Source organism: Magallana gigas, chromosome 1 (genome assembly GCF_963853765.1).
Source record: "Magallana gigas chromosome 1, xbMagGiga1.1, whole genome shotgun sequence".
Taxonomy (NCBI): domain Eukaryota; kingdom Metazoa; phylum Mollusca; class Bivalvia; order Ostreida; family Ostreidae; genus Magallana; species Magallana gigas.
Genome location: NC_088853.1, coordinates 20781028 through 20800301, shown reverse-complemented (window position 1 = coordinate 20800301; position 19274 = coordinate 20781028). Strand labels below are relative to the sequence as shown.

At 34.1% G+C, this 19274-nt stretch overlaps 1 protein-coding gene across 23 annotated transcripts in view; it reads left to right on the top strand.

Annotated features, from left to right (window-relative positions):
• Positions 1 to 19274, top strand: part of LOC105326681 (U1 small nuclear ribonucleoprotein A) — a 73415-nt gene that overhangs the window by 42243 nt on the left and 11898 nt on the right. For 7 of the 23 annotated variants that reach the window (XR_010714813.1, XM_066088017.1, XM_066088045.1 and 4 more), the window contains exons 2-9: positions 10495 to 10572; positions 12363 to 12416; positions 13196 to 13249; positions 14871 to 14933; positions 15411 to 15549; positions 16551 to 16699; positions 18523 to 18549; positions 19181 to 19201. Coding sequence is in view for 22 of the 23 variants with exons in the window: in XM_066088017.1 (XP_065944089.1) it covers positions 10495 to 10572; positions 12363 to 12416; positions 13196 to 13249; positions 14871 to 14933; positions 15411 to 15549; positions 16551 to 16699; positions 18523 to 18549; positions 19181 to 19201 (585 nt within the window). In the remaining variant the exon portion in view is untranslated. Of the gene's footprint in view, positions 1 to 8233; positions 8382 to 10494; positions 10573 to 12362; positions 12417 to 13195; positions 13250 to 14870; positions 14934 to 15410; positions 15550 to 16550; positions 16700 to 18522; positions 18550 to 19180; positions 19202 to 19274 lie in introns of those variants that run through there. The other 16 variants (XM_011426827.4, XM_011426839.4, XM_011426834.4 and 13 more) reach the window with 12 other exon arrangements.

Below are 19274 nucleotides of genomic sequence, written 5' to 3'. Positions count from 1 at the left end.
GGGATCAGTGAAGTAGAGTGATATGTAAACATGTTAACAGTGCAAACTTTATCACTTCGAACTGACCGCCTAAATAAAACCCATAGAGCTTCTGGTGCATTACTGTAGTACGTGTTTTTGGATAATTGTTTCTTCCAAATGGTTCAGCTCTCCGTTTTGAATTTGTTGCGCTGAAATTTAATGTTCGCCCTTTTTTTAATTAAAGTTTTCTAGGGGCCATTTTGTTTGTTCCATTAACTTTAGAGAACCAAAGATGTGCATTTCCTATGGGATTTATAGAATCTTTTAAATTTTTTAATACATTTTAACGTCCAACCAAACACAGAGTGACAAAATTTCCCTGGGAATTTGTTCAGAATAGGAAAAACCACAAGGATTATGTTCAGTCAATTTTCTCTCTTTGATGTCAAAATCAGCTTTTTAAATTAACCCTCAACAGATCCTATGATATAATCCAGGCTGCCTAGACTCTTGGAGCCTAACTGTGTTGCACAAGCAAGTCAAACGCTGGAGTGATCCATGATAGTCAGCATCATCAAAAGGGCCCTAGGATAATTAATTTTGTCTACAAGACAAGATAATATCAATTAATTTTTAATTCAAATGGAATTAGTTTCAGGCATGCAAATTTGGGTCCTAGTTCATGGTTAATTACACCCAGGGGATTCTGGGATATTCTTGGAGGGGGGTCCTTAAAGTTGGAGTTAATTACAGAACCCCAGAACATCCATCCATATCTGGCTCCCTAATTGACTTATTAGCAAACAGTATAGTGCAGTTTTGGGGAGAGGAAGGCACGGGTGTTATCGGAGCTAGATGTGTTCTGTTTTTGATGGGAGTTAATTGGGTTGTGATAAAGACCTCGGCATATTTTGACCCTTAATTCTTGTTAATCTACAGTGTTTTGACGTTTTGATCATCCATTGAATGAGATCCAGTCAAAAGATTAAAAAAAAAAGATACAGAAAATCTGTGTACAAATGAAAAAACACCTATCGAATGATGGCAGGGAAGTCTAAAAAGGGTTCTACTAATTAGAGGGGGTTTTTCAGTCCTCTTTTAAACTTGTGTATTTTCAGGGGAAATTTGAAGGATGAAAATACAAAAAAGTTTAACAGATGGTTGGGTAAAAAGAGCTTGAAGAAATGAAATTAACTGAACAAAAAAGCTTTCTAAGTAAATGGTTTTTAGCACAATTTTCCTTCTTTGTGTCTAATTAGAATTTTTCTCTCTTTTATGTCAAAGTGCTGTAGTAAAATAAAAAAGAAACGAAATGGAAACAAAAAAATTTCAATTTCAAAAGGAGTCTAATCCATTGACATAAAGGCTTTGCAGGAGTGTTTAAGCTGCTTGCTTTTAGTCAGAAATAAAAAACATCCTATATTGTGTAATGGAGTCAGCAAGGTGAGAGAAACAGCCCAGACAATGGAGGGTTGCATGTGAAAGTATAATTTGGATAAAAAAAAAAACGTGTTCCCTTATAAGTCAACTTTCCCCAGGGAAACTGCAGATAATGCTTTTATCAAGGATGTAGGCTCAGTAGCTACAATTATACAACATCAGCATTAAAGGAAACTCACTCTGAACTTGCTATACTCCGAAATGTTTACATACAAGGAGTGTTTTAGGGATATTTTTTTGATGACCCAGAATTTGATTTCCTGTATCTCAAATTTAGGAATATTAATTTAGAACATCGGAATCTAATTCCACTTAAATATACTTGGTGCTTTCTTTTTTTTTTTGGCCTTTAAAAAAGCACCAAAATACATTTAGGCATTGGTATTGCTAAGCCTGCATGTGGTTTCAGGCAACAAATGAACTTAACAATGCTGGCCAGTCCATGAATAATATATAGCTATGGAGTAGGGGAAGAGGGTTAATAGTTTTCCCTCAGTTCGCAGGTGGCATTGTTAAGTCGATTCCCAAATAAAGAAATATAGCAGTCCTAAAATAAGCGACATGTTCTCACTCGACTGCTGGAAAAAGAAATAAAGATGGAGATAGAAGATGGATATTTATGGAAGAAGTCTCCTACAAGAGTTATGCCCCCTGCCAGTTGTTATTGATCTAGATTAGGATGAGTGTAACAGATCTATTGTGTTGTGTCAGCTAAATTACATCTCTCTCTCTCTCTCTCTCTCTCTCTCTCTCTCAGCAATGCATTTTTTTTTTAAGAAATACAACTCTCTCAGAGCAATGCATTTTTTTTTTTCAAGAAATACAACTTCTACCTTCAAAATAATATTAATCTTGAACTAAGTATCTTAAGATTTGAAGATGTAAAATGGATGAATTTCCCTTTGAATTTATTGTATAACTTAGTACAGATCTTGTTCTTGAAATGACTCTGAAACCTGAGTAAACATCGTGTGAGAGTATTTAGTAATTGATTTTCACCTGGAGATGGAGAATAATTGTCCTAATTGGGATATTGTTTTGATGCCTGGTATAGACTCATCATTATACCTGCGCTGTCTGCAAATCTTATAATGTTAATGTCAAGGACTGGGGCCCATTTGTTTTTCCTGTTTCCATTAGTTACGTAAATTAGAAGCATTGGCGATATGCAAATTTTAAACAGTAGAGCTGTAAATTTCACCTTACGGAAAAATATGTTCTCTCTTTCTCTCTGTGTGTCTCTCACCGACACTAAAGCTCTTAAAAAAAACAAAAAAACCTTTGAAGATTGTTTCATCGATCTTTTAAAGTGAAGGGAGAAAAAATGTTAAAAAAAACAGAAAAAAGGAGAGAAAGAAATAAAATAAAACATGCATGAGAGGTGGTCGTTTCTAACATCAAACCGAGGGTTGCTGCATTATGGATGACTACGGAGAGTTCTGTCTGTATATCTGTTCCTTTCACGGAGTGCAGCGCGCATCTATCTTTGTACAATGAGGTGGTTGTCTGATGAATTACAGCACAAAATAAACGAAAGAATCGTTTCGCAATGAAAAGTAGAATATTCCCGCTCCAGTTTTATTCTTCAAACCCTCAGAGGATGCTACTAATGGGATATGGAGGAATATTTTTGTCTTGTCGGAGGGTGTTTGTTTCGCATCTGTATAAAGAGAAATTAAATTTGATTGTTCCTGTGTATTGGGGTCTGTTTCTGCTCTTACGCCATAGAAAATGGCTACTGTATTGTGAGCTTAATTCAATCAATTAATTCCGAAACGTGGTTAAAAAAAATGTATCGATCGCATACGGAAAATCGGTCTTTATTTACGGCCAAATTTTAGAGTTATTGTTGTATTACACATTCTTTTGATCCCCTCGATCAAAACACTCTTTTGCCCAGAATAGAGTACTGAAAAAAAATTCCCAAGGGTTATTTTGTAAATTCGGCAATGGTCTGTTCTGTAGAATTTATCTTGGGTTCTATGAGCATGACATCCTCTCTCAGAATTTGTGTACTAATAGTTGTTGGTTTGTCATTGCTCCTATATGGCAGTGTTATAAATTGTGTCAATAATGTCTCTTAAATATTTCATAATCTTTGACTTCCATTGATATAACTTGATATTCATAAATATATCCACAATCATGTGCTTTAACCTATCAAAAAAGAATGGGGAAAAGTGAAGCTACTTGTACTATTGAATATGGACAAAATTTGTCTGGTTTTTCTGTGTCTGTTTTTCCATTCTTTGTCCATCTGTCAGCTTGCATTTTATTATTTATATCATAATGTATAATCATTCATGCAGTTTTAATGAAATTAATGAGACAAATGTTTCAATGTATACAGCAGATTCTATTGTACCTCTGAGGCCCCATCCATATTCCGTTGACTTCCACGTACAGTTCAAAAGGGAGCCGTTTCCGCACGAATTGGTTATGAATGCTGATAGTGTATTAGTGATGTCTTAGTTCAATGTCTGTCCATTGATGTCTGCCAGGCAGTATAAATAATGGAAGGAAATTGACAGCCATTAGAAATTGAATTTTTTGTTTGATATTAGCCATGCAGTTCTGTTGTATAGGTTTAAACGTTCGTGTGATCATGACAAGGTTTTTTTTTTGTTTTATGTATCACTGAAGCTTGACTGAATATTTCTGTACTCCGAGGCGTCAGCTGAAAACAAGGAGAATATATCGATCGTCGTAATTTATTGATGTGAATGTAATTATATAAACCAATGACACGGAGAAAATAATACATTAACTTTTCTATAGAGGGCTTTGATCTGTAGTAAAGGATTTCAACATCTACAGCCGATTTAAATCCCTTACCTCCCCTAGTTTTTTAAGGAAAAAAAGACACCCCTTCTGCCCCAACCCGAACCTTCAATTTCCCTTGCCCCCACTCCCCCCCCCCCCTCCAAAAAAAAAAAAGAAAAAAAAAAGAACCTTGAAATCAGTGTTATCAAAGAAAATCATTTACCAAAGGTTAACGACCTTGACATGAAATGGTGATAAAGATTAATTGAGATGTAGCAGAAAGACTGAAGTGAAGTTTTGTTTATTATAAAAGAAAACCATATGGATGAAAATGAGGGGAAATGGTGATAGGATGGAACTGACCATATTGTAAACAAAGGAGAGCTTTGATGATGAGTTATTGTTGATTGTCGTATTTAGATATTTTCAGGGTTATTTAGGGCAAGTTGATATCAGTTGTCGATCATTTTGGATGCAGTTCAGTCTTAAATTCTCATTCTAGATTCTTAAAATATAAAGCTTAAGACATTGGTAAATCAAATTTGTGTTCTCTAATCCTGATTCAAGGATGTGCGTTCTGATTTTAACGTGCTTGTTCAGCGGAGTTAGAACTTTTTGCCCAGATCACAAACATGTTTTCTGAAACCACCAGACTGATTCAAGTTGCAAAACTGACAACATATTTTTTGAGTTAGCTTTGATAATCTTTTGAGTTATAATGCCCTCAATATGATATATATATTTTTTTTATGTATGTGTTAAGGAAGGATGAAACAGTTATCAAAGTTAGATAATAAGGAGAGATTGCCAGGAGTTCCTACTGCTTTATGAATTTCTGCCAACCATTTTTCAAGGGAGGCAATCCAATATCAATTGAACAGGTGCTTGTTCAAGGGAGATAACCCATCAGAATCCTTTTCATGAATCTCTTATGAACTCGATTAATCATGTTTACTTCATAGCTGTCACAAAAGTTGCAAAAATTCTTGTAATCCCTGGAATTCATTGACAAAGAGTGGGACCATTACATCCCAAAAGGCTCAGCTGCATAAAATAAAATGTAGGAAAAGCAGTTAGGTTTTTCGTTTGATGTGTTGCATAACAGTAGGGTTATTATGAGGATCAATGAACTTGCATAGAAGCTGATGGAAGAGAATACTCAGAGATTTGATAGTCTGGCCCTTGTGAAAGGTGTGAACACTTGAAGCTGTAATAACAGAGCCACATTTACATTCAGTTCAGCTTTTAGTCTCATGTTCTTCCATGCCTTACTTAAATGTCGGTTAGTCCCAAAAGGGATGATGGTTTGTAGAGAATATGTTGTCTGGTGTCTGCTTGACTTTTGTAAGATGTTGGATGGTATTAAGGTGGGTAGAATCAGTACTGGGTGAACGAAGTAAACAAGTCTGGGCCTTGAATAAGATTGTCGTGGATTTTCTGACATCAAAAGTAAACTTTAATCAGGTCTTAATCTTCCAACACCTAAAATGTGATTTATCGCCAGCATGGTTGTTCTTTAAGATGTGACAATTCAATAGCTCTCAAGCGGAATTCTTGAAGAAGCATCGCAGTTGTAATGTATGATATTGTGTGAGAAAACTTGATAATTAGCAGAAGTGGTTAGGAATTATTGTCAGAGGAACCTGATTATTAAACCAATTTAGTGTGACAGAAGAAGTATTTATGGCATCAATTCCATCAGGAAGAGTTCCTGAAATCAATGAAGAAATAGTAGGTTTCCCTGACATGAATTACCTCCCTTGATCAGGAAATGGACCATGAGTTATCTTCCCTTTGTATCTTTAATTGATAAAGAGCTGACATCTTTGTGTAAATATTTTCATGTCTGTTTTAACATATTCAGAGCACAGACTGATAGTAAATACTGCTACAGATTTGTAAGATAGAATCCATCTGCGAGTGAAATGAATTTGTCACACAAAATAAACAGTGGGATCCAATTTCGCAGTTGATATACAATATGCTCGTATCTTATTTTTGAAAGAAACAGCATGGATGACTGATCCATTATAGCCTGTATTATGAAGTGTGTAGGGTTTCATGCAATTTATGTAATGGATGATGTTGAAATGAATGAAAACAGGGGGAAATTGATGAAGGCATGTTTTTAGGGCAACTTAACTCCAGTTAATGCAATCTTTTAGGCAGATGATGGAACTGTTTAATCTTAACACACTGTCATACTCATATGTGCTACTGCAGGGCATAGCAAACTCAGAGCTGTTGATATTGCATCCAAGAACTCATGGCCTGTATTTGGAAGAGAAATGGTTTCAGTGGGGGAGGGGGGGGGATCAGAGTTGGTCAAATTAAGGCATCAGGAAAATGTGTCCCAGGGGCTAGAATTATGGATTAGTCAGGCAGTCTGTTGGGGAAAATATTAGAGTATTGTGAAATTTGATCTCAGCACAAGAATTTCATTGATGATAAGAGCTAGAAGAAAGAAAATGGGGAAACTGCATGACTGTATAGTTGAATGGATACAGGGTGACTTATTGTATATAAATCCTAGAATAGTTTAATAATAGCAGTGAGTTTTATCCCAGTTAATGGAAACTGAATTGATTTATTATGATTAGGTAATAGTACAGGTGAATTATTAATGAAAGTGTAATTACTGTACTACAGAATGTTATCATTTCTATAATGAAATGATCAGTTTGATTGGTATAAGGTGAGATATTTTGGTCCTTCGGAGGTGAAAATTGCTGCCTGCATATTACACATTCTCAGTTTAATCATCACACTTGGTCCTATATGAACTCCCGATGACCAGAACCAAGCTGATTTTCCAGTGTTTGGGGACCAATGCATGACACACTAACTACTGTGTGGAACCTATGTTCAATAGCGCCTTGATCAGGCCAAACTAACAAAATAAAAGCTATAGTTAGGTCCCGTCTTTGTCATGGCTCTTTGAAACCAGTGGTTGGTGTTCCGCAGTTAAATTGTCATCCGGTGGTTTCATCATGTGGTATTATCGCCTACATCAAAAAAACGTCCCTTGCAACACATGTTGATATCAAGGCTCAGAATCTATTATGAGAGGAGGAATATGTAATATGTGCACAATCATGGTTTTCAAGTCTTAATGTTTTAGTAGTTTGAGACACAAAGTGATAAGAGAAACCTATTTTTTTTTCATTAATTAGGAGTTTGTGCTTTGTATACTAGCTGTATATTCCTCCAGGATGGATATATATGTGAGTCTCAAGTCTTCATGTTTTAGTGGATTGGGACTTGGGAGACCCATTGTAATAAAAGGATCCTTTCTCTATTAAGAGATCTGCCGTTGCTCATGCACTGTTATGACTCCAGGGAAGGAGAGGATTTTAAGGGGGTAGAGAAAAATACGGAGGCACCTGTCGCCACATAGACAACAATTTGTAACTCTGTGGTAGCGTATGTGACTTTGAATCCAAAAAAAAAGATCCAAAACGCCTTATCATTCGGAGTTTGAAGATTTTTTTTGTCAGATTCTGTTGAAGTAGGAACCCTAGTGGTTTAATGTGGGAGGAAATAAATATTAGTCTTTGGAGGGAGATCCTGTGTGTGCCATATATATTAAATCAAGGATATGCTCTTGGGGAGAGCAGTGTTATTTAATGCGGGAAAGGTTCTATGGTGTACGTTTGATATTGAACCCACTGGATGGAGGTATCAATGTGTGCAACTTTAATATGCTTACAGGACACTAACAGTTGATATTCATACATCGTTCTAAAGAATTTTTCAGGAAAAGGTGGCATATTTACGTTTATCTGTTTTGTGTTGGAATATTTTTTGTGAGGATCTTAGAAGTTTACAATATCTGGCTCTATAAATTGGATTTTATGGCACAAATATAGCATCCTATTTGTATGGATTTTGGAAAGCTGTTTTCTTTGTTTGTCAAGCATCCGACAATATTTAGATGTTGATGTTTCTCTCTCTGAAGTGTTGAACCAAAAGTCTGTGATTTGACAGAAATTTGAGTCTTCTCATGGATTATATATATTTGAGTATTGTTAACAACCCTTGAAACTTGTGTTGAGGAAATTTTCTTTGGAGAGTCTTTGAAGAGACAAGAGTTCTTCATAGATTTTAAGAAAATATTGTGACACTGTCGTGATTTAATGTTTTACGCTGATGACACTCGGATCAATACTGCATTATATAACGAGCACAGCGAGTGCAGCATGATGCTGAAATTCCAGGTACGAGATTCTGGAGTCAATGGCTGTTTTTTTTTTTCTCTCTCACCGTTTTCCTGTAATTTCCTTCTTTTTTTCTACCGACTTTTAAGGAGAAATCAATCTCGTTGTTAAACATGTTATGGTTTTTTTTCTTCATAATTAGCACTTGGTTGATTTTTTAATGCATTTGGGACACAGATAATATCGACAACGAAATCAGCACATGGCTATAATCTTCTAAATGTTGAAATTGATCAACTTCTTAATCCCACTATTTCTTGTTTTTGGAGTACAAATGCACAAATATAATGTTGTGATGTGTACAATCATAATACCGGTACACGTATATGTTAATTTCTGCAGAGACAGGTCGAAATTTGAAATTCATATTTTATTTTCATGTGGTTTTGATCAGGCATTTGGTTAATTGATGGTTCCTTCCAATCATTTATATGAATATGAAATTTGTGTATCGGTGAGTTGCATAATTGGAAAACCATAAACCCACAGATAGAAAAAAAAACACTTTGAAGGGGCAAGTTGACGCTAGCACAATTTAATAACATGTCATGCAGACATTATGCAATGTGAAAGAATGTTTTATTCCTGTCAAGGTAGATTTTAATTCAGTAGTGATAAAACGGATAGATTAAAACAACTTTACCATCCACCCATTCCCTACTTACCCCTCCCCACTGATCTATGCATGTCTATTTGGTTGCAAATAAGCAGAATTTGCAATTGCTGAGAGAGAGACGATTGAGGTGTCACTCTTTGATTTTAATGCAGAGTTTTGGTTTATCTGAGCTTATAATTTTCCTCCATTAATGGACAAATGGATGGAAAGCTATTTTTTTTTAGAGCATCTAGATAAATTTTTTTTTTATAATAGAAAGTTGAATGGCGAGCAAATCTTATTTAAAAAAAGATGATTTAAAGGGAATATTAAGATAGAATACGGGAGGTAACCCCCTCTAAATCCTAATTAGGATTTTATTTTTACAGAATGCTCTCCCTTGGTGGTCACTTTTGTGTGGCCCCTGTGAAAAATAGATAGAGTTGGACACAGGGCTCAGAGAGTAAATGAGGAAATAATGGGTCTCTTTATGGCTGCTCTGTTCTGGAGATCAATAACTTTCAATTACTATGAACTATCTGAGAGGAATTAGGCTATCATTAATTAATGAAGAAGCAACTCCTTGGTTCAATAATCTCTTTATAGAATAGGCAAATAATGCAACCTCCCTACCCATGTACTTAATTTGTGGTGACATATAATCTGTTAATTAGTTGTTTTGAATTAGAGTATCATTGTTTGATGAAGGAACCTCTCTTTCACTGTATTCAAGCTCAATATTATCTCATGAATATCATCGCAAACAACCAACCCTAAACCTGTGGTGACTTACAAAATATCTTATTAATAATTAGTTGTGTACCCAGTGTAAGGGTGAGAGAGAGAGGGAAGAAGGGAAAGAGAGATTCTTTGGGGACTGTCTCAAAAAGTTCCTCTGTGATCAGAAGGGCAGATTTATGGGAGGTGAACTGCGGGAATCCCCTTATTAACTTTCTCACGCCAAGATCGTCCAATCTCTCCAAGAAAATTAGCTGGGCTCTCCAGCTATGAAATTTTTAATATGGCAATAAACAGGGAAAATGATTATTGCAGTTAGCAATTTTGGTCCAAAAATGGACAGTATAGAATTAGAAAAAATGTGTTGTTCTTATGAACTATGCTCAACAATATATCAATTAGTTGTGCATTGTTATTCAGACTGAATGTCGATTGACAATTTTCAATGAAAAAGTACTTTTAGAAAACTGAAATCTCTTTATATGATAATGAAGAGTAAATAATTTGTAAAAAAAACTTTAGTATCTGAAGATCTTGCCTGAAAAGATGCTTCTTTTTATTTTGAGTTTAATTAAGTTATTGAGATCGAGATTGAAAATAAAATGAACAGCAACCCATTTCAATCTATCAATGGTGCTTATGCAGCTGTTCAATTAATACAAAGAATTTTGGCTGTGCATCCTCAATTATATCACATCCATTTTAATAAAATTTGATATTTATTTTATTGTCAGTTATTTAGTACCTCTGTCTTATGTATGATTTTGTTGTGTTTTCCAGGTCCGCACCCTGTTTGTGAGCGGGCTGCCTATGGACGCCAAACCCCGGGAACTCTACCTCCTATTCAGAGCTTACAAGGTAAGGTCAAGGTCATAACCATAGTAACCTCAAAGTTCCCCTAAAAAATTGACGTTAACCAGTTACTCCCCTTATTTATCCCTTAAACTATAAAATTCATAATTATTTCTTGTTGATATTGTTGATTTTAAGGTGAAATCTTAGTAAACTTGTTTTAAATTTACTGTATCAAACACGCTTCAAAGTCTCATTCAGCCTACTCGTTTCTAGATGTAAAATACAAAGTCTGGATTTTGATATATAGAGCTGTCACGACTGGTCTCAATAGGCAGACAGTGATAATTATGACTTTGTCTGGAAGCTTTCTAATTAAGCCTTCCTAAATAACAGATTTCTGGGGTGTAGGGTGGACAGGTGTGGGGTTCTTATTAGTATTAGTACATAGTAGCAAATGTCAGGCGTCGACCTTTAAGTTAATACTTTTACCTATAAATCATCCATGTACTATGGTTTAGAGCAAATAAACTAAACTTAATATGCCACATAACACAGGATGTATGAATTTCAGGGTATAAGTTAAGTCATAGTAAAAGGGTCATTATCAACTTGTTGTATCTACAGTGTATTGATTTAATAGATAATTCATTGAGTATTTATTGAGTAGTTCTTTTGACAAAAATTCAACACTCTGCAATAAATGTATATAAATCTAGCATTAGTTTATTGATCTACTCTGGATGTAATCAACATCCTTGGAATTAAGATATCTCATTCATTGATAATGCTGCATTTTTGCAAACTGCTTACTACAACTTCCAGAGAATATACCGGTATATATTTAACACATGTACAAATATTTATGGGGAAAATTATGATTACACATATTGCAAGGGAGATCTGACAAATATAATGATATGAATAATAGGCAGAATCATCACTCATTTTGACAAAGGCAGGTGCCCTTTATTATGATACTGAGGGTTGAATAAACAAAGCTGTTTACAGTGTGATAACATGCAGGGACAAACAACATGCCTTGACTGATTAATTAACAAGAGCTACTGGTGTATTGGTATTTGTTTCTGTATGTGAACACTTAATTAACCCCTTTTGTGCTGGGATTAATTAAATCAGTGGATGTGGAAAAGGGTTAGCCTGGATCATTATTATAGTGTGCTGTGTCAATGTGTGCTACCATGTGTGTGAGTGTGTGATCCCAAAAATAATCCCAAATAATAACTGCTCCCTCCCCCAATAAAACTTGTAACTTATTAATAATGTCTTAGTGCTCCCCTCCTCAGCTGTTATGTTACATGTAGAAAATTACTCAGAATTATTTGCTGCTTTTGTAATTTTTTCCCTCCCCCTTCTTTGTTTACTGTGGATGATGCATTGCAATTAATTAGTTCCCTACTCTCACGCAATTCTGAAATACTTTTTATACACTCATATGCAAATAACACCGAAATAAAACATTTTTTCCTTTTATTTTCTCTATATTAATATTTTTTTCCACCAAATTTCTTACTCTTGACAATTCATTTTTTGTACAGTCATTGAAAGCACTCTTTTTTTTAAAAGTCATGATCTATATACCACCAACAAAATTTGAGAAATATCATTGTTACACAAAAAATAAAGGCATAGAAATTTGGGATTATCTAGGCTAAATAATACACTTTCAAATTAGAGTAAGTTTTTATTTTGGTCACAGTTCCTTTTTGTCATAACAAAACATTCTGTTTTCTGTAATTCACAATTTGAAAAAGAATTGCAACATCCTCATAAAATCTCTCACTGTGTCTGTCTGTGTGTCTGTAAATATCTGACCACAAAAGTTCTGCTTCCAGGGTTATGAAAACGCTTTATTAAAGGTGATGGGAAAACCTGGCAAAAATAACAGTGTAAGTTCAAAGGTCACCGTCGTCATAACAGCACCGTCACCAAAGTAACATTCACATTGCGTTCTGGCTGGCAGCATTCACTTGTCTAATGGTTTTTACATGTACAAAGGGTTATGGCCATTTTGAACTGAATTAAAAAATGATAATCTAGCATGCTAATTATGTGCAAGACTAACTTAGTTTCTTTTTGTGTATGCGTGTTTGCTAACCCATAGGTTTGAATGCGTTTGATTAACTCACTAATATTGTTTTTTATATGTACATGTTTACAAGTGTCATCTGATGTTTCAGATTATGGGTTCAGAAAAAAGATGCAATGTCATTTTAAGAAGCAATGACTGGCTTTGTGATCTTTTTCTGAACATTAGGTCTGAAGCAATCAGTTTGATGCTAATTAATAATGAGTTCTACTAAACACTGGACATCCCAATCTCAGATCCTTTCAAGTTTGCAAAACAATTGACAGCGCTTTATCATCCATCAAAGATGAATGACACAGAATTTGAAGATAGATATATTTCGAATGACCTCAAAGAGTGGATTTATAAAATATCTAATTTGTTTCTTATGTAAAGAGAGGCTTAAATTTTATTTGTAATGAAACCTGTTTGAACGAAGTGTGTTTCGATATAAACAGGTTTTCATTTTAATGGGGTAGAGATGTGTAGATGATTCCAGTGTTGTAGTTGAACAACAGCAGGTCTGAGGCGTAATGTCTGATGTCACATTGTAACTCACCAGGCACTCATGTTGCGAATGATCACATGTTTATTTTACAGGGATACGAAGGTTCTCTGTTAAAAGTCACAAATAAAAACGGCAAAAATACCTCCGTAAGTACTCATCACTCGCCAATCCGTTACAGAGCATCCTGCCACCCCCTCATAATATGTGTGGGGTCATTGTCACAGAGATTTGGACTAGTCCATGTGTGTGCTGAAGGGGTGATCAGGATACAATTTTAGCTGACTAATCAAAATGTTATACACAACATTTTGCACATCAATTTACATGTTTTGGTATATCAAAGAATATTGTCCATTTTATGACAATCATGATCACTATTAAACCTATGAGAAAGAAAATGTACCAAATTTATATATTGTGTGATTTGATTGGACTGTATATTGGTCAGCTGATCTTGTAAGAAGTTTATTCTGTAATGCGATTGGTGAAAAATTCTGCATGGCAGTCTGACTGTGCATGACTGTAGGTGGTGGTATATTATTCAAGAAAATGAAATGTATGCCATGTCTTCTTTTCTAGCAATACCAGATGCCCTCCTTCATCTTATATGGCATATATCTGTCTTTTTTTTCTGTTCTTCTGTTCCCTCCATTATGAAACCATTTCCTACTCCTCAATCCCTCTGTTATGTGATGTTAGATATTAATAGGAATCTCTCCTTCATTTACCTAATCCTAAATCCTCTGTTTTTGATGCCTTGAGATGTCTCTCCTGCCGTGTATGTCATTAAAATGCTCTTTTATACTGACTAAATGTTATATAATTATCTGCTTTCTCTCATAAACCCTCTGTTTACCCAATGTTAGATTTCAAAGTTTTTGATTGGCTGTCTAAAAATAGAATGTATTTGACAGTAGTTTTAATTCCTGTATAATTTTGGTTTGTTACTTTATCTAGCATAAATGATAATATGATAGAAATAATTTTGAAAAGAATTTTTGAATAGTTTTGTCAATATATTTTTTTATGCATGATTGCAACAAACTTTTGCATGTCTGTTTACAGTAAACATTAATAGTCAATAGCTACCTTTACCATTGATGAGCAAAATTAATGAAACTTGAAATCTAGATTTTTTTTTGGCCACGCAATTAATACAGATGTATGACAAGAGGTCTTTAAATTACTTTTTCAATTTCTTTTCTTGTTGAACAGATATTGATGTGGTGTTTAAAATCTTTATCTTTATCTTATATTTATAAACCTTGATTTTGTCTGTTAACCCAGCTTAACAGCTGTCAGTTTATAAACCCATGCAAAGTTAGGAAGTCCTGAATCTGATATACATGCAGAGATTTTCCTCCCCTAAATCCAGTTTCCAGTATTCCTGATCTTCATTCATTCATTCTCTCAGAGCCTCATCTCTCTCTCTCTCTCTCTCTCTCTCTCTCCAGACTTTTTCATCATTTAAATATTACTGTAAAGAAATATTCAGAATTTTACACTGATTTTAATTAAACATTACAATTACAGTCAAGACAATTTATTTTTGATTCAGTGATATAATTATTTTCTTATTTGCTATTATACAAACAGCACTTAATCATTTGCAGAGAAGAATTTCATACTAACAATTTCTCTATTTCAATATTAATGAAGAGATATTTGATTATTATATACATGTAAAGAATGAACTGAATTTCTGTGACTTAAAGTTCTGATGATTTTGTGATGATTCAAACTGACCAATCATCTTTGTGCTTACAGCCGGTAGGGTTCGTGACCTTTAGTTCTAGGAGTGCCGCTGAGGCTGCCAAACAAGATTTACAGGTAATTTATTAATTTTTTTAATGATTTTTTAAGATTTACAGGTAAGTGTGTAAGTTTTCAACCTGGAAAGGTAAACCATTTTCCTCTGGTTTAGTTCCATGTCAATTAAGTTTGAATTAGTCTCTTGCCTCTTTAATTGGAAAAAAAAATTATGAAGGAAAATATCCCAGCATTAATCATATATTTCAATGTGGAAGAAAATTTTTATTCTGAATTGAAAGAAAGATAACTCTATAATGCAAAAAATATATATTTAGGTGTATTTGTTTAGTAGTGAAACACATATTAAAAGCTTCAAGTTATATATTTTTAATGAAGTGCAAGGATCAATAAAAAGAATATAAACTTTTGAAATTGACTTTTTTTTTATGCAATACAAGTATTTACTACTGTTAGTAATAGTTAAGCATTGAATACAATGAGTTTGCATTGTAGAAAATGTATTTTTGAATTAGATTTTTGTGTGATATTTTACAGGGAGTAAGATTTGACCCTGACTTGCCACAGACATTAAGGTTGGAGTTTGCAAAAAGCAATACAAAAGTCACCAAACCTAAACAGCAAAGTCCACAACCGGCTGCCACCCACCCAACACTTATCCACCCAATCACAGGGCGTAAGTAGCCAATCACATTGCAGGTTCCATGTCACATTCTGAAATCAGCCAATCACAGGACAAAGGTTTACATCACATCCTTTAAACCAACCAATCACTGATCAGAAAAACCAACAACCAATCACATCTGATTTCACATACATTAAAATCAACCAATCACAGATATCACAGATGAGATATTCAACCAATCATTGATCACATATCAGATATCACAGTGCCAATTTAATTACAACACATTCAGTATCACCATTCCAAATAATCCTTATATCACACCAAAAAGAGAAACAATGTTTACTTTGAGGAGATGTATCATGAAATATATGACTTTTCCATCAAGAGATAAAAAGAAAAAAATAGCACACCACATTGGGACCTGCAATAATTTAAGATTTACACAAATGAATCAGTGGCAAATTTTTCTCCAATATTTTCACTATTTGTTAAGATTTAGCTAGTGTTGAAACATTATTATGCTTTTGTAACTATAAAAGAAAATGTGCAGAATACAGATTAAAAGATAATTGAAGTATTTAAAAGCATAAAGTTCAGTTAAAGAAGTATCTTGTATTTAGATGTCAGAAATGCCAAGGGAGATTAATTTTGAGCACCAGCAATCTTCAGGGCACTAAACAATATTTTGGTTATGGAGGTGTCTTTTTTCTTTGGAATTTGTTTTTCTAGTGGTTGGAGTATAGTGTGAATCAGACTAATAATGAAATCAAGAGCAAAAGAGACAGCACACAAATTTAAGCTTTCACTTGTATCAGAGTAATTGTATTTAATGTAAGTCTGTTGCAGAGCAATTTAATATGTTTATTACATTAATACAATTTCTCTTTTTATGTAAAAAATATGAAGGGAAGCAGGTCATTGCAAAGCATTACATTACATTATGGTGGATTCTTGGTTTATGAATATTTAGCCAGCTTAGTAACAACCATAAAAAAACACAATGCTTTGTTTTCATGCACACGTGTGGATTATCTCCCTTTGCCTTTCAGAGGAACTTAGTGCAGCCTTTTTCCCAGGAGCCACAGAGACATGGGCACCACATCCCCTTGCGGCATACCCAGAATTAGCCGCACCAACAGCCGCCCTCCACCACCACGCTCTCATACAGCACCCAGCTCTGGCTCAAGTCCCGGTACGGGTTAGTCGTCATTTTATTATACCTATTACCGCACATGTGCAAAACACTTGTTAAAAGGAACACAACAGCAGTCACTGTGGTAACTTGTGTGGAAGTGTTGCATATCAACCACAATCACCATGGCAACTTGTTATTTCACATGGGATTGTTGCATAGCAACACTGTCACCATGGTAACTTGTTCATCACATGGGAGTGTTGCATAGCAACCACTGTGTTTTTGGGGGTTTGATGGTTTCACTTGGGTAAAAAAGTTCACACTTTCACTAAAATTTTCACTACTATTCTTAGAATGTGTGTTTGTTTGTTATTGAACAGAGTAGGGTAGTAAATAGGCATAAAATTGAGTTTAAAGATTTATTTCACTGACTAATTATATGTAAATGCATTACCAATGCATATACAGTAGAGAGCACTAGCTAATATATAATTTACAAAAATGACAACGAATCTTGCAACAAATTTTATCTATATTTTAGTCAGTATTTTTAAAAAGTACTATTGAAACAGCAACTACCTTATTTTCATTTTATAGTATGGGAAATACTAGGCATTTACTTTTTGTACACCTTCACATAATTGGACCATGTCTGTTAAACATCGATGAGAAAAAAAAACTCCACAAAATAAAACAAACACAACAATAAAATAACATAGATATAACCACATGGGTGCATTATGTTGTAATATTCATTATATTATTATCCCTAGATAAGCTAGTTAACATCCTAAAATACCAAAACAATATATTAAACATTATGTTCAGTGTGACAAGAGATAAAACAACAAGCACACAGAAGGATAGAGATTAAGTGACTAGGAAGATTTAACTACATGCCATGGGAGAAAGGGGTATCTGTCAATAATTTGCATATGAATTTTCATTAATGTGACAAAAAGTCCCTAATCAGCATACATAAACTCAAAATGATTATTGATTTTCTTCTTTAAAAAATAATAAATGCAACTCCCCTACCCTCTCCTGATATATAGATGTAGCCATTGCACATAAAAATGGTATGGGGGGGGGGTTTATGTTGTAAATTATGATGTGGTATCTTTCTGTTGTGCAATTGAGTAAAAAAATAGTCCAAATTCCATATGGTTTTGAAACCACCCCTTTTCTAGGTATCTTTGACTAGAGGAATTGTGGGAGAAAAATCTGTCTTCCTGTTGTTTCCTGTTGAATGTTGTTTTGCACGGTGTTGTAATTGGTATAAGAAGAGGGCATCTGTATAAAGTGATAGCTGTAAATTGAAAGGCCCTCTTAAATGTTGAATATTTTATGAAATTTGGATAAAATGTGATATTTACTCAACAGCTATCTCCAACTAATATTTAAAATTTAAAGACCTTGGAATATGATTGAAAAAATAAAAAGCAAAATTTTGATCTAAAAATTTATTAATTTTGGCTGTTGGGTAAATAAAGTGTTTGTTGAATTGATTACATATAAGAGATGCAGACTTAGAGACTCTCCCTGTTGCATATCAGTGTAGTTATATTAACAAGTTCATCCACTAATGATATTTGTTACCTCCCCTCCAAATTGATTTCTTGATCTTAATGTGTGTGGGTTTTCTATTTTCCTCTATAGTTAATTTATATACCAAAAAAAAAAGAGAAAAGAAATAAGACTGTATGGCAGTACTGAAAAAAAAAATTGGAAAAGAAAATGAAAAATATATGAAAACAGAACACCCCTATCTTCTACAACAAAAAGCTAGAGTCTTTGTGTCTTGCTATGTACTAGGTAATCTTATTCAGTTATGTTTTAACCTTTTGACCTTGTTTTTGACCTTTGTCCTCTTTGTAAAATTCTAGGAATGGACATTTCACACCCTTCCTCAGGTATGAGAAAAAATACCATTATTTTCTTACACTTACCAGGCACGCAATCAACCAGTTACCAAGGCAACAAATATGCTCTTCCTTCTTCCTTCAAAAAGAGTACCTATTAGCCAAAAAAAAAAAAATACTGCCCCTCTTCAATATACATATCATGCAATAACCTCCATATCTTTGCCATACTGCATCTGCTTGTTAGGGCTGTAATAAAATCATGTGCACATTTGTTTTGCACAAGGGTCTTGGGAGACAAAAAATAGAAAGCAAAAATACATGTAGTAATTACCCATTTTCAGAGTTTCTACATTAATAAGGTCATCACGTCACATACAATGCTAATGAATGTTTTAACTTTGAGACAAAAGCTTGCAAAATTTGAAAATTACCTAAATGGTTCATGTAAGATTAGAAACCAGACATGGATTCCAAACTGTTACAGCACGGCAGCAACTGAATGCACAACTAGTTACACTCTTATAGTTACAGCACACCTTCTCTCCTGCATACTGTAACTTAAAAATTCTTAAGACTGTAACTTGAATCTTGAGACTTAAAGGACAAAATACTTATTTTGTTTTACAAAATTCACATGAGACATTATTTAACAGAAAACTTTTAATCTATATTGTTATAGGAATGGATTCCTCATCTTCAGGTAATAAAAGCATTTTATTGGTTTTCAAGAGAAAACATAAGTAAAACTTAAGTTAAACTCGATCAGTTTTATA